General features: G+C 37.3%; 1 protein-coding gene across 2 annotated transcripts in view; it reads left to right on the top strand.

Annotated features, from left to right (window-relative positions):
• The window catches only part of PAPPA2 (pappalysin 2), a 461662-nt gene that overhangs the window by 342756 nt on the left and 103366 nt on the right, over positions 1 to 15540 (top strand). For both annotated transcript variants that reach the window (XM_054693452.1, XM_037506421.2), the window contains 2 exons: positions 14113 to 14248; positions 14723 to 14939. In XM_054693452.1, the coding sequence (XP_054549427.1) occupies positions 14113 to 14248; positions 14723 to 14939 (353 nt within the window). The remainder of the gene's footprint in view (positions 1 to 14112; positions 14249 to 14722; positions 14940 to 15540) is intronic.

Genomic DNA, 15540 nt, shown 5'->3' with positions numbered 1-15540 from the left:
TATTATTCCTTTTAGTTCACTTTAATCTTGATTTGATATATAAATGTGATTGAATACAATAAATCAGGGGTAAATTTGTTGCATAAAAAAGAAACAACTGTACTGAAAACATTAGCCTTTAAGTAGCATTCTAAATCCTTCATTTACTAAAATACTATTTGCCTAATAAAATTTTAATCATTTTAGTTCACATTTACTGATAACTTCTCTTAGTTTTCTATATTTTTTCTAATCTTGAATCAATAGACCAAAATGTAAGAACTTTCTTACATAAGATGTAATTTTTTTATTATTTACAATAATAAGCACAATTTAAAACCACATGCATTATAACTCCAATCCCTAATTTATTCCTCTATGCTATGTTGACTCATTCAATCAGCATTCATTATGCACCTGTGGTATGCCAAGTCCAGTAGTAAACATCGGGGGTAACTGGGGAATAGGACATGAGCAAGAAAACAAATTAAAACTTATGTACAATTGGGAGGAAAGACTGCCTGTCATCTTTTGTTGGATGTCTTCTAAATTCCTTAAAGATAATGTATCCATGGATCCGGTTCACAAGATTTATTAAGTGCATATTGTAAGTTCTTGATGCCATTAGGGGATAGGGAAAGAAACAGAAGGTATGATCTCTCTCAGAAAGTACTTTGAATATATGCAGTATAAACAACAAATGAAGCAATCTGAGAAACAGATATTCAATAAGTACTTGTTGTTTGATTTCACAGGGAGCCCATCAACATATGAAAAATCATATGTTCATGTTTATTTTCATGGCTGTTCTAAAATGTCTCCAATTTGGAATAGTCTCACTCAGGCTGGACTGGTTAGCATCCTAACAGAAACCATCAGATATTCATAGTATTTTAAATACCAGGGTCTTCCACATCAGTTATAAATTATGGGCAACTGCCTGGAAACCCTTGCTACATAAAACCTAAAGCTTGTTAACTATAATTTCCTTTCTTTCTTTGTTTGGGTTCAACTAGCTAAACACTGCATATGAATCTTCAGTAGAAAATGCTATGCATATTTAGTTAATTAGATTTCAAAGATGAGACTCCTTAACACCAGATGCTTGGGGGTAGGGGTAGGGGAGAGGGAGAAAGGGAGAGAAGAAAAACACATTTATTGAGTTGTACTCTGTTCTAGATGTTATTATTAATTGCCATATAAATTTTCTATCAGAGATAATTTTTTTTCTCATTAAAAATTATTATCTGAAAACTCAGATATGCTAAGCATTTTAGATACCATTGCTAGTAGATCTATAGATAGTGTTGGGGAAAATAGGGGTGCCCCCGGTTGACAGTCCTCATCCACGTGCTTAAGAACTTGGGGTAAGACGGTAAAGCAGACGTGCAGACAGAAATTAAAAGAAGGTTTATTTACAAGGTAGGGTGAGGAGGGAGAATATACAGAAAGAATATTAAATGATTGGCATATCCTGCCAACAATGCCATCTGAGCTGAGACATCAGTTGTAGCTGGAAAAGCAAGAGAGGGAGGCCCAGCTGTCCTCAGTCTTTTCAACAAGGCAGCTCAGCTTCTTCCCCTCGGTCCTAGCAGCCCCTCATATGTAAAATTCAGTTCATGGCATGCTGGGAATTGTAGTCAGATTTTAGAGGCGTGGAAATGGTAGGCATAGTCTGGTGTGTCATTCACTGGCTGAGATCATAAATCCCAACCTACCTCCGACAGTAAATTCAAATTCAAATCCAGCTTATTACGAAGTCCTAAAGTCCTTCCTCTATCAGAGATTAGGAATTGTTTTCTTTTTTATAAAATATTAATTAATTAATTCATTCATTCATTCATTTATTTATGCATAGAAGAACTGGGGTGTAGTCCAGAATTGTAGGGGTTGAGAGGATTCACCAGAGACAGAGTGGGGAGCAGAACAGGCAGATTTACTGAAATGCACTGCTCAGGGGAGCAGTGGGCAAGACAGGAGCAGCAGTCTGTTGCACCATATATGGGTTAGCTCCCTTGCTGGGGATTGAACTCAGGCTTTGGTGGTGACAGCACTGAGACTTACCCCTTAGGCCACCAGGGAGGCCCTTAGGAAACGTTTTTCTAAAGAGTAATAAATATTTTAGGGTATTGGGGTGCCAAATATTTTAATGTTTAGGGATTTTGTCACAATTATTTAACTTTTCTGTTGTAGAATGAAATCAGGCATGATAATATGTAAATGAATAAGCAGGCTGTGTTCTAAAAAATTATATTTCTGAAAATTGAAAATGCAATTTCATGTAAATTTTTTGCATTATTCAGAGTATTTGTTTTTAACTATTTGAAAATTGCAAAAATCATTCTTTTTTTAAAGATTTATTTATTTATATAAGCACTGGGGTACAGGCCAGAGGCACGGGAGGGTGAGAGAATCCACCAGAGACAGAGCAGGAAGCAGAACAGGCAGAAGGACCGAAATACATTGCTGAGGAGAGCAGTGAGTGAGACAGGAGAGGTCTGTGGCGCCATGTGGTAATCTCCCCAGGGCAGGCGGGAATCAAACCGGCGCTGCGGAGGCGGAGGCTGCAGACAGCTTCACAGCACTGCGCTCAACTTGCTGTGCCACTGGGGAGGACCGCAAAAATCATTCTTGATTCACAGAGTATATGGAAAACAGGCAGTGGATTAGATTGAACCCATGGGCTGAATCTCTGTATCATATAGATCTCTTTTTCATACCATATTTCCAGTAAATATTAAAGGTACTTGTAGGTATTTACTCCTTATTTACACCATGACAACATCCACTTTTAATTCTACTCAATAAACATCATCTAAAATGAACAAAATAATGTACTGTAAAAGGATTCAAAGAAGAATACCAAGATGGCAGACTTAAATTCAACCATATTATTAATTATATTAAATATAAATAGCCTAAAAACTCTTTGTAAAAGGCAGATACTCTCAGTTTACATAATCAACTATAAACTGCTTAGAAAAAATACTTTAAAGATTAAGACATGAAGATTTAAAGTAAAAGGATAGAAATTATATACCAGGTAAACTATAAGAAAATAAGCGTGCCATGCTAGTGCTTGACAAGATAGACTTCACAGCAGAATATTACCTGAGATAAAAATGGACACTTCATAATGATAAATAGATACATTTACCAAAAATGCATAACAACTATTATTGTTAAGAAATCAAAATACCTGGGCCTCCCCGGTGGCGCAGCGGTTGAGCACTGGGTTGCGAAGCTGCCCGCGGCCTCTGCGGCGCCGGTTCAATCCCCGGCTGCTCCCCGGCCACCAGAGGAGGGTCCCACATGGTGTGCAGACCTCTCCTGCCGCCCGCTGCTCCCCTCAGCAGTGTACTTTGGTCCTTCTGCCTGCTCTGCTCCCCGCTCTGGCTCTGTTGAATTCTCTCACCCTCCCGCGCTTCTGACTGTACCCAGTGCATGTATAAACAAAACAAACAAACAAACAAATAAATAAATAAATAAAACATGCCTCTATATATATAAAAAAAAATACCTAAGAAAAGAGCTTTGGAAAAAAGTAACTTAAGAATTGACAGAACTAGTAAACAGTCAAATTCATAATCCTGATTGAGGATTTTTATCATCTCTAAGTAATTGATATAACAATGGGCAACAAGATTGATTGTAATCTGGACCAAAGAAAGAAAAGGCCAAGATGCTGGTAATAGCCAGATCAGGTATAAGGTAAACCAGGAAATTCTAAAAATTTAGATATATGGACTTAAACTTAATAATTTCAAGATAATAATCTGTTTCCATAAATCTGCCTGAACCTAATGTTGTTCAATTACCTAAAATTAGTCAATTAGTAAAGTGATATCTCACTATTGTCATATTTTTCATTTCCACCCCTGATTATTATTGGGATAGAACATTCCTTTACAAAATAATTATCAGACATTTATTGTTCCTCTTCTCTTTAATTGTATATTGCAACTTTTTTATATTAGACAAATTTATAGTTTTTTCCCAAGGTTGAAAAAATATTTTTAATTTTGTTATATTAGTTTTATATTCTTAACTTTTAAAGTTTAGTCTTTAATATCTTTAAAATTTGTTTTTGTATCTGGAGTAAGGTTGAGTTCCATTTTTTTTAAAGATTTATTTATTTATACAAGAACCGGGGTACAGGCCAGATGTGTGGGAGGATTAGTGGACTCACCAGAGATAGAGTAGGGAACAGAACAAGCAGACAGACCAGCGGGCAAGAAAAGAGAGGCCCACTGCGCCATGTGGGTATCTCCCTGGCTTGCTGGGATCGAACCCGCACTGCAGAGGCTGCAGACAGCTTCACAGTGTTATGCTCAACCGTCTGCGCCACCAGGGAGGCCCTGGGTTCCATTTTTTATCGCAAATACAGTTAACTATTTTTTTAACCCCATCAATTAAAACATCCATCCTTACCTTGATGATTTTCAGTGTTACCTTCATTACACAAATAGTTTCTGAAATATAGGTGAGTTCTTTTTTTTTTTTTAACTCATACTCCATTGATCTGTTTTCCTGTTCCTTACACCAGCAATAGTCTTTTTTATTTTTATTTTTAAAGGTTTATTTTATTTATTCATTTATACATACAAGAGCTGGGGTGTAGGCCAGAGGTGCAGGGAGTGAGAGGATTCACCATAGACAGAGTGGGGAGCAGAACAGTCAGATCTACTGAAATACACTGATCAGGGGAGAAGCAGACGAGACAGGAGAGTTCTGCTGTGCCATGTGGATTAGCATCCTGGCTGGGGATTGAACTCATGCCGCTGGCATGGCTGGCAATAGCTTGGTAACTCTGAGACTTTAACATTATGTTCTCCACAAAAAATATAGTTTTCATCCATCATTATACAATTGATCCCTTTTACCCAATTTGTCAACTTATTTTCCCTTCTCTTCTGGTAACCTCTGTTTTGTTCTTACAGTCTGAAAGTCTATTTTTGTTTTCTTTTGTTCGTTCACTTGTTTTGAATATGGTAGTGTTTATGACAAAAAAAAAAGAGGGCATGTCCCTCTCTTACATTGTTTTACACATCATTTTCAAAATTGAATTAGCTGTTCATTAATGATGAACACTTATCCTGTATATAATTTTAGAATAAGCCTTTGATTGTTTCTTCTGCATCTTGAAAAACATACCGGTATGCATGAGATAAACTTAATCAAACACTTGATTTGCATCAATTGATATGATCATGTGATAATTTTTCCTTTCATTCATCATTATGTGGAATCACATTGATAGATTTTTTCCCTAGATATCAAGTCATTATGCATGCCTACATGCATATTATACATTTTAAATATCCTCATATTAATCGGTTAATTTTTTATTGTGAATTTTTGCATTTGTATCTATATGTGAAATTAGTATACATATTCTTATTTGAATGGTCAGATTATATAAATCTTGAAAAATTTGTCAGTTTCCCCTCCTTTTCATTTTCTAAAACCACTTCCATAAAATGGGGATTATCTGTTCCTTCAAAATTTGGCAAACCCCATCTATAAAAACAATTAGTCCTGGGACTTGTTTGAGGAAAGATTTATGATTGACATTTAAATTTCCTTGATATTTATTAATATATTCAAGTTTCCTTTTCCAACTTTAGACTATTGGCATTTCCAGAATTTTATTAATTTCTTCTACATACTCAAATTTCATGATAGTTGATCATAATATATGTATTTTTAAAAATTTATTTATTTATGCATACAAGAACCAGGATACAGGCCAGAGGTGTGGAAGGATGAGAGGACTCACACGAGACAGAGTGGGGAACAGAACAGGCTGATTGACTGAAATACACTGCTGAGGGGAGCAGTGGGCGAGTCAGGAGAGGCCTGCTGTACTATGTGGGTAGCTCCCTGGCTGGGGATGGAACTCGTGCTACGGTGGCTGCAAATAGCTTCATAGGTTGCTTCTTAACCCCTTGCACCATCAGGGAGGCCCTATAATATATTTTTTTCATTTTATTTTAACTTTGATGATTATCCGCTTTATATTGTGTTTTTGAAACTCAAGATTCTCTTCTTTTTCTTGTCTGAGATTCTTTCACTGTTTTTTAGTCAAAGAATGTCTTTCAGTTTTGTTCATTTCTCTTTTTGTTCCAGTTGTTCTCAAATGGACTGACGTGTAACCTTCTTTATTATTTCCTCTCTTCCTGTTTCTGTCAATTAATGCTGATGTTCTTTTTTAGCTTCTGTGTTGACTGCTTGGATAATCTGTGTTGGTATCCCATAATACTTCCCTCTAAGGATTACTTTAATTGTAGTCCATAAATGTTGACATATAGTGCTTTCATTGTCATTTAGTCCCAAGTATTTTGTAATAACTCTACAATTTCTTTTAAAATCATGGATTTTAATAGAATTTTCTTTGTTGTTTCTAGCACAGATTTTTCAGAGCATAACAACTTTTTACAGCGCCAGTTGTGTCATTACTAGAGGGTTTTGTTCCCCTCCCGTTGGCCCAAACATTTTATTAGGACACATTTTAACCCTTTATTTATTTAGAATTTAAGGATTATTCCATATAAGAAATGTGTGCTCTCTGCAGTAATTGGTCAAAAAGTATCTCCAACTTTCACCATTTTCTCTCTTTTCATTTGCATACACAAACATCTACAAATCTTTTCTTCCATTTCCCTTTTCTTTGTTAATTTATGCCCTATGCTTTGTTTTCCTTCATCTACTTATTTTTTTCTTATTATGAATTCTTATATCTTTCAAATTTTGGTTTTCAGAAGAAAAATAATTTTAAATAAACAAAAATATTTTAGTGTAAGTAACCCTATGATATATTCAAAATATACTAAAAAATACATATTTATCTTATATTTGGATTTAAGTTTGAATTTCTGATTTTTATTTGAATGTTTATTTTTGCTGAATCTGACAATCCTTATAATTAATTTTAGTTAACCAATTTGGTCACCAATGACTCTACCCATCCAAAAAATGCTCCAGGTTTCATAATTTAGCAAATAGAAAAACAGTTTTGTAGAAGGCAGCGACTTTGATCATGATTCTGGATTCTTAAACTTTGTTTGAGTCAAGATGATTTCCTAGAGCTTATTTACTTTACATAGTAAAATAAAGAGTATTAGCTGCCTGAATTTTCAGTCTCTCTAGAAAAGAAACAATAGGTTAGGAGAAGATTTAGAAACTGGGAGAAAACACATACTCAGAGGAAGAGCATTGTACGCTCTGTTTTTTATTATGGATATCAAATACCAAATCCATTAAGCAGTCAAATGACCTTTTATAAATCATATAAATATATATTTACATACATATAAAACATATTACATTCTTGTGTGTCAGTTTTCTTAGATTTAATATGAGCTATTTGACTAGAAGATTCCTTCCAGCTCTGCATTTTATTTTAAGATTGATCATGAATTTAAAATGAATAACAAATATGATTAATAATAGCATCACAGTCTTAGGTTATCAAATACTAGGGGCAACGATTGGATACATAGACATCTATCAATATCTTTAGAACCATTCAAAATATGGTTGAGTTCTGAAAGTGTCAGCATCATCTGAGAATAAGGTACAAAAGCAGAAGCTTATCTCTACTAAATAAGAATCTGCATTTTAACAAGATTCTTAGTTTTTTTGTGCACATTAAATTTTTAGGAGCTCTGCTGTAGAGGATTGTTATCTTCAGCAAAATAACTGATGTTCAAAATGATTACTACAATTGCTCAAGAGAAAGTACAGAATTCTTTGCTTCAGAGAACAGAAAAATTTCTAATATATATTGAAATTATTTTGATACATATGATTGAAATTTTTATAAAGTCCTTGTGCTTCAAAAGAAAATCTTCTGCTGGGAACATTAACCTAAATGGATCTCTGCATTCCCTGATAATCCTGCAAAAGCAAAGATGACTATGTTTATATGGTTTTCATTTATACTATAAAACTAGTCCAGTACATTAAAATAGGAACAGCATCTCCCAGTAGCTGAGTAGTTTATGCCCAGAGGGTAAAAGACTCATTTTCCACCTTCTTATTTGATTGCTAGTAATCTACCTTTATACTGATTTTTTATGGAAGTTTTTGAAAACCCTAGACATGACAACTTAGAAGACTCTAAGTTTTATGAACAATTGGTATAGCAATTTTTTATCAACCAGGAGGGATGCGTGCCCAAATCTACAGTAAATCCCTTCATACTCTCACTTCTGTTCTTGTTCCCAAGAGAACTTTATCCATCTGTATTCCGTGATATCTCTTCTCACTCTCAGAAACTTTTTCTTAAGTGGAGTTTCCCCAGGAATCAGACTATGAGATGAAGATTTGCATGTAGAAAGTTTGCTGAGATTATTTCTTGAGATCAAAGGGGAGTGAACAACGTGGGAATGGACACAGGGGGCATTGGAACTGACACGTCCCATGGGAGCTGGGATATCCCTTCAGAGCTGTCCAAATTTGTGTATCACTCATCTTATCAAAAGGTCATGAGAGGGCGTCCCTGGTGGCGCAGTGGGTTGAGCACAGCGCTGTGAAGCTATCCACAGCCTCTGCTATGCGGGTTCAATTCCCAGCCAGCCAGGGAGCTACCCACATGGTACGGCAGACCTCTCCTGTCTCGCCTGCTGCTCCCCTCAGCAGTGTATTTCACTCAGTCTGTCTCTTCTGTTCCCCACTCTGTCTCTGGTGAGTCCTCTCAACCCCCATACCTGTGGCCTGTACCCCAGTTCTTGTATAAATAAATAAATAAGTAAATAAATCTTAAAACAAAAAAGGTCATTAGACATGGGCCACTCACCCTTCATTCCAGGGAATTGGCATCATCTTATGAAAGCTTTCTTCCTCTAAGTGCAATTTCTGGAAAGAGACTTGGTATTGAGTTGTGTGCTCAGTTATGAAGGATGAGATTTGGGTGTCACTACAGTGTTTCACGACAGATTTGTTTTTTTCTCCTTCTGATCCTTCTTTGGATTCCCACAGCTCTTATGAAACAAAGTCTCTGCTGATTTAGCCATGGTATCTAAAAATCACATATGATGAAATGCTCATAGAAGAAATTGAACCTAGGAGCTGATTCTGATCTGAAACCTTTCACTGATTTGCTACATTATTTATTTTTTAATGTCTTCCTCTCAACAGTAGGTAGTCATAATAGAGGTTCCCTTTTCATTTCACAAAATGACAGGCTGATCTCACCCAGCCAAAAAAAAAAAAACCAAAACAATACTTATAAACTTTCTTGTACTATATAAGGATAACAAGGAAATTAATTGGGATTTGACCCATACAAAGAAGAGATATGTGAAGGATATGTGAAGGAAGTAAAACCAAGTTCAGTCTTCTCTGCCCATTTGACTTAAAACCTTAAGCATGGAGATAGCCAAGAATGCTCTGTGCAAAGAGATTAGTTGCTTCTTACCTTCACCTCTTAAATATCCACTTTGGTAGATCTCTGAATCTTTGAGAGTTAATCTCACCCTTGTTAACATTTCTGATGTCTACATAGACAATATTATTAGGGTGAGCCATGTGAAATTGCCAATGTTTGATAATTTTTACCAACATAAAAGACATGTGGTTCAATCAGTAGTGCAAGTGTTCTTAATCTGATTTCTGTTGACCCCTAATTGGATTCTGAATGCTTTCGAGAGGGTCTTTCTGCTCCCTAAGATTGTATGAAGGTTTTATGCCTCACTGTCTATGTGACTTCCTTTGGGAGAGAAATAAAGGGCACATATGTCAAAATTTTTTCTAAGGAATCTGTGATTTTCTTTTCACAGCAAATTAAGAACCAGTGGGCAGTCAAGTGAATATAGAACTTAAAAGTAAAATACTTATATTCCTACCTCTCTGGAGGTAGTTACTTAAGCTCTGAAAACTCAGTTTCTGCTTATATAGTACAAACTTTGTATACTGGATATATTGGAGAACGACAATCTCATATAGGAATAATAACCTAATGAGCTTAATCAGTGATCCAGCAATGCATATCTGGAAAATTTTAGTACTAAACAAACAGAATGTAGTGTATGTCTGCTTTCTCCTGTTCACAGGCCTGGAATCAGGAAGTGCCATACATGAGTGAAAATGGAAAGACTCAGAAAAAAATAACAACCCAGACACTAACCAAAAGTGTTTTCGAACCTCAAAGAAGATTCTTTTCAATTTTGTGGTGTAGGTTCAGGGTCTGCTATCAATGACCATCACAAAGGATGACCTGGAAGTTGAAAGACTTAGCTTGGGAGTATATTAGGTGTGTCTGTACCTAGCAGGCAGACTAAAGAGGGTTTTCTTTTTTCTTTTTTTTATTTTATTTTTTGTGTATTTATTTATTTATTAAGATTTATTTATTTATAAGAGCACTGGGTACAGTCAGAAGCGCAGGAGGGTGAGAGAATTCACCAGAGCCAGAGCGGGGAGCAGAGCAGGCAGAAGGACCGAAGTACACTGCTGAAGGGAGCAGCGGGCGGCAGGGGAGGTCTGCACGCCATGCGGGACCCTCCTCTGGTGGACGGGGAGCAGCCGGGGATCGAACCGGTGCTGCATAGGCTGCGGGCAGCTTCGCAACCCAGCACTCAACCGCTGAGCCGCCGGGGAGGCCCTAGAGGGTTTTCTTAAAGCCAAACAGTTCTGTATCAGGAAAACATTCTTTCATGCCTCACCAGTGGCCAGAGGTTAGATCTGTGAACAGGCTTTGGATGAAAAAGCAGCTGAGTATGTGGGACTGGTTTCCCAATTTTGTCTGCTAATCAGTCTCCATCCATCCATCCCTCTATCCTTCCATCCATTCAATCTCTATTTTCTGTTTCAAAGTATGTTGCTAATTTCTCTAGCAATCCCTCTATCATTCCTCAATCCTGAAAATGACTTGCTTTTCCAAAAGAATTTGCTCCCTTTTGAGATCTAGTTGAAGTTCCTCTTCTTCCTATGAGCCATGTGCTAATTAATTTTATACCAGCCATGTAATACGTTAATGCAATTTCCTTGTTCAAATGAATAATAAAACATTGCAGATAAAGCTAACATTCCCTTTGACCTGTTACTATCTTAGATTTTCTTCTGGGTCATGCCTGGTGCTCATTTCAGATCTGGGTATTCCTTAGGAAATACATCTGGTATGCTTTGTGTCGAAGGGGGCAGCTGTTCACATAATGCTTTTAGTGTGTGATTGGAGGAGAGTCATGCTTGTAGTGGCAGAGGTAGCGTGGAAGTGGACATGTCAGTAGAGCTTCATGTTGGCAAGTTTTTGTTCCAGCTGCTACCTGACTTTTATACCTGGATCATTAAAGTCATAATTTTATTTAAAGTAAAAACAATCTGGTTGTTATATATACTAAAATAACTGTGACTTGGATGTAAAAGGAACATCTTTTGAAAATATCATCTTTGTTTGAATAAGGAATTCTCATTTAGTGTTCTAATTATACTGTTAATTCTCGTAGTTTCTTTGTCTATATGTACAATAAACAGGTTTTTAATAATAAGCATATATTGAAATGGATTTTCTGAAAAGTCTATTAAAAAGTTACATATAAAAACATGATTTTAGACTCCTTTTAAAAAGCAGATATAATGCTATACCGAGAACCTCAAGTCTTTCTACTTCTTATGGAAGCAGAACCTGGAGTACCAATGTGCAATCCTAGAACTATCAAGTTAAACGAGCCTATGCATTTCAGAGAAGACTAATTATTTAATATAACAAAATGTGTGGATCTATGTTTAATATTTACATCTTATTCTTTACCTTTGTGGAGTGCAAAGAGGACAAAAAATATATCTTTTTGGAAATTAGAATTATTAAACATGGAGTCCTCACTAGTTGATAGGCACTTCCTGTGTGCTTTAACGTGACTTCACTTAATCTTCATAGTAGCCACACAAGATAGGTAGTATGTCTGTTGTTCAGATGTGGAAAGAGGTACCCTTTCTGTCTGGTAGACAGAAAAGATGAATTGCTCAGATTTACCCAGCACCTAAAGATGGAGCTAAGATTCAAACTCAGGGTTCTGCCTAGTCAATCCTCTCTCCAGAATGTGAGCTTTCTTGCTTTCTTTTCCCTCCACTCTGATTGATTTTGAACTTATGGTGCAGTGTCAAACTAGTCTCTGCTTTTGAGGCACCAATAGTTGTATGAGAGTTTGTATTTTTCTGGTTTGACTGGCTATCGTGGGACATGCCTGGTAGGTATTCAAATGAGGATGAAGTCTGGTGACCTTTCTGGTGTCATTATGAGAGCAAAGGCCAAGACTGACTGGAAATCTTGGTATTGACACTTTCCTCAAATCAAGGTACAGACACACTGCCACCAGGCATATGTTTTCAAATTCAAAGCGATCGGTATTCAGAGACCCATGGAGCACAGAGACATATTGCTGACAGATGTAAAATGAGCTGAAGATTTTGAGCATGGGCCCTCAACACAGAGAGATTCACACCATAACACCCACCCCTAATAACTAGTTTCAGGTGGGGTCTATTTTAAGACCCAAGAGATGGCAGTAAGACTGTGCTCCCTGTTACCCAAGCTACCCTCCTCTTTGAATCTGAGGCCTGTTGGGGTTTACTAAAGCCACCATGTGTGCTTGTTTGGACACTGTCTACTCCTGCCTCAGGAATCAATGCAGATCTTTCTTCCAGGACTCAAGTCTCTTTTGTGGTACATGAAAAAGAAGAGGTTATGGGTGTTCCCAGGGGACTTTGATGCCCTTTGCTGCTGAAGTCGAGGCTCTGCCTTAAGTTCTTGGTTACCTTATGGTGTGTTTTATGTCAAACCATCATCCAGCTAGAGAGCAGGGATCTCATATTGCAAGCCATAACCTATGGGTCTGGATGTTTCTGAAGTTCTGAAAGAATATTTATTACTTCAAAGAGAGGAAATGAAAAGGGGGAAAATGACTCTGTAAAAGGAGAAAGTGGCTGGTCTTTCCGTCAAAGGAGGAGAGGAAGAAGGGAAAGCTGTACTGCACTGACCACTGGAAATCATAAAATCACCCTAATTAAGCCAGCAGTGCAAATGGACACTATAAACACACCGCCAAGACTCAGAAAAAAAAAAAAATCAGTCTGTGGACAAGAAAGAATTCTTGTTAACAGGAAAAGTGTTTTACTCTCCTCTCCCTATTTTTAGAGGAGGTTCCTGCCATTAGTTGTTGGATATTGTTTTAACGCTGAGGACAGTTTTCCTGGGGCTTCATACTTTCAGAACCTGATAAATAGTTAAAGAAATGCACACAGACTGTTTGCAGTCCAGCACCAGATTCAAATACTGTACACCAGAGAGGGTTGAGATTTATTCCCAACAGTAATTGAGTGATGTTGCGCTATCGGAAATAAAACTAAGTTAGAATTGTTGCATCAATTAGATTATTTCAATCTGGGAAATAAGCTCTCCAGGTCATTCCTCCTTCGCTAGGATGTTTTCTTTTATATTAAAGGATTTCCAGGGACAAAACTTCCATGCTAATTTTGAAAGAATGTCTTATTGTAATCAGCCTAACCATCTAGGAATATTCATTATAAATAACTGAATTTTCCTGTGCTTCTGTGTTGGCTCATTTTCCAGCCATGGAGAGGGTAAATAATGCATGGGGCACCTGGAGGACTATATAAGAATAAACTCTAATCTCAGCCACACAGACTCTGCAATAGCCTCTTTCTATCGTGTCATTGTTCACTACTAAGTGAGAGGTTCTGATAAAATAATTTAGGGAGGATATAATGAAGAGGAAGGATTAGTAGCCATACCAGTGCAGAACAAAAAGTCTGCTTGGTAATCATCTTGTCCTCTCACTTTGCAGATAAGGAAATATTGATTGACTTGGCAGTGATTTGTTGACTCCACTTTTGAGTCATCTTTTTGAGAAATTTAAGCATAGGTTAGATAAAAAAAGAAAGAAAGAAAGAAACAGTTGAAGTAAGACGTTTTGGAAAAACTTCTGAAATTTGTCTTCATCCCGTCTAACTTTGACCTTTGATGTAACCTTGGATATCTTTCTGTGCCTACTCCATATTTGTATCATTTGCAAAGGAGAAGGAAGCTTATGCTTTACAAATGGTGAATTGTCTGTGCCATGTGCCTCTGTAGTCCAAGAGAAATAATGGCTCAAACAAATATGTGTTTGTGCCTAGGTGTGTTTCAGTAGACCAGGAGTGGCTACGGCAATTTTCATTTTCCTGACATCTGTTGGACTGCTTCCGGGAGGACGTCAGCAACCAGCAGTGACACTCCATCTGACCGACATTAGTGGAAACAACCACTCTCTTGGTGAGTCTGGCAATTATTTTTTAAAAGATGTATTTATTTATACAAGAACTGGAGTACAGGCCAGAGGTGGGGGGTGGGGGGTGGTGAGAGGATTCACCAGAGACAGTGGGGAGCAGAACCAGAGGATTGACTGAAATACACTGCTGAGGGGAGCAGCGGGCGAGACAAGAGAGGTCTGCTGCACCATATGGGTAGCTCCCTGGCCTGCCAGGGATCGAACTCATGCTGCAGTGGCTGCTGATAGCTTCACAGTCCTGACGCTTAACCCCTTGCACCACCAGTGAGGCCCCTGACAATTCTTTTTTTAGTGCCACTAGAGGACAATTCAGTAGACCCAGGCGTCAGTTTGATGTATATATCTGATATTGCTTGGGACCTTGCCTACATCATACAGCTGGGGAGATGATAAAATGAATACTAGATATGGAAATATAAATGGCCTAAAATATTATTCATCTTACCATTTCTCTTCAGGAACCTATGAGCTGTCATGCCAGCATAACCCACTGGTTATCAATGTGACCCATCACCCAAATGAACTTCTTCACCATACCACCTCAGTGCTGCTGAATTTCTCATCCCCCTTGGTGGGCATCTCAGCGGTGGCTTTAAGGACATCCTCACATATAAGTCCTTCAACTCCCAATAGCTGCATCCCAGAACATGAGAGGCAAAATCATCAGGGACAGAGGTACATAGACACCTTTATTTTTTTCTTTCTTTTTCTAGTGACTGGGATATACTGCTATCATTTCCATACAAAGCCTTGTGTATGCCGAGGGAACTTTATCACTAACATAAAATGGGTCTAAAAATTACTAAAAACAAAAATGTAAAAAAATAAGAAGCAAGTAAAGAAAAATTTGTAGAAGGCACACTTGGGTTTTATATTTTGCATTTCTTCCTTACATAGTTTTTTATGTAAATATGTAACATCTTTACAAGGTCTTAAGATCTTTTTTACATATAACACCACTGCCTTCAAATCAACATTGTTAGGTTAACTGCCAAAAATTGTCTGCCAAAAACTCAGTGTTTCCTAAGCAAGGTGTATTTTTTTCACTTGTTCACACCTGGAGAGTATATATAGCCAGTTTAACAGTTTCTTTTTTTTTAAAAAGATTTATTTATTTATGCATGCGAGAACTGGGGTATAAGCCAGAGGGTGTGGAGGGTGAGAGGATTCACCAGAGAGAGTGGGGAGCAGAATATGCAGATATACTGAAATACATTGCTGAGGGGAGCAGTGGCGAGGCAGGAGAGGTCTGCTGTACTATGTGGGCTGCTCCCTG

This window comes from Talpa occidentalis, unplaced genomic scaffold, assembly GCF_014898055.3.
Source record: "Talpa occidentalis isolate TD23 unplaced genomic scaffold, MPIMG_talOcc4v2.1 talOcc4.12, whole genome shotgun sequence".
NCBI lineage: Eukaryota > Metazoa > Chordata > Mammalia > Eulipotyphla > Talpidae > Talpa > Talpa occidentalis.
The sequence above is the reverse complement of the archived record's forward strand: the minus strand, read 5'-3'. Positions and strand labels throughout refer to the sequence as shown.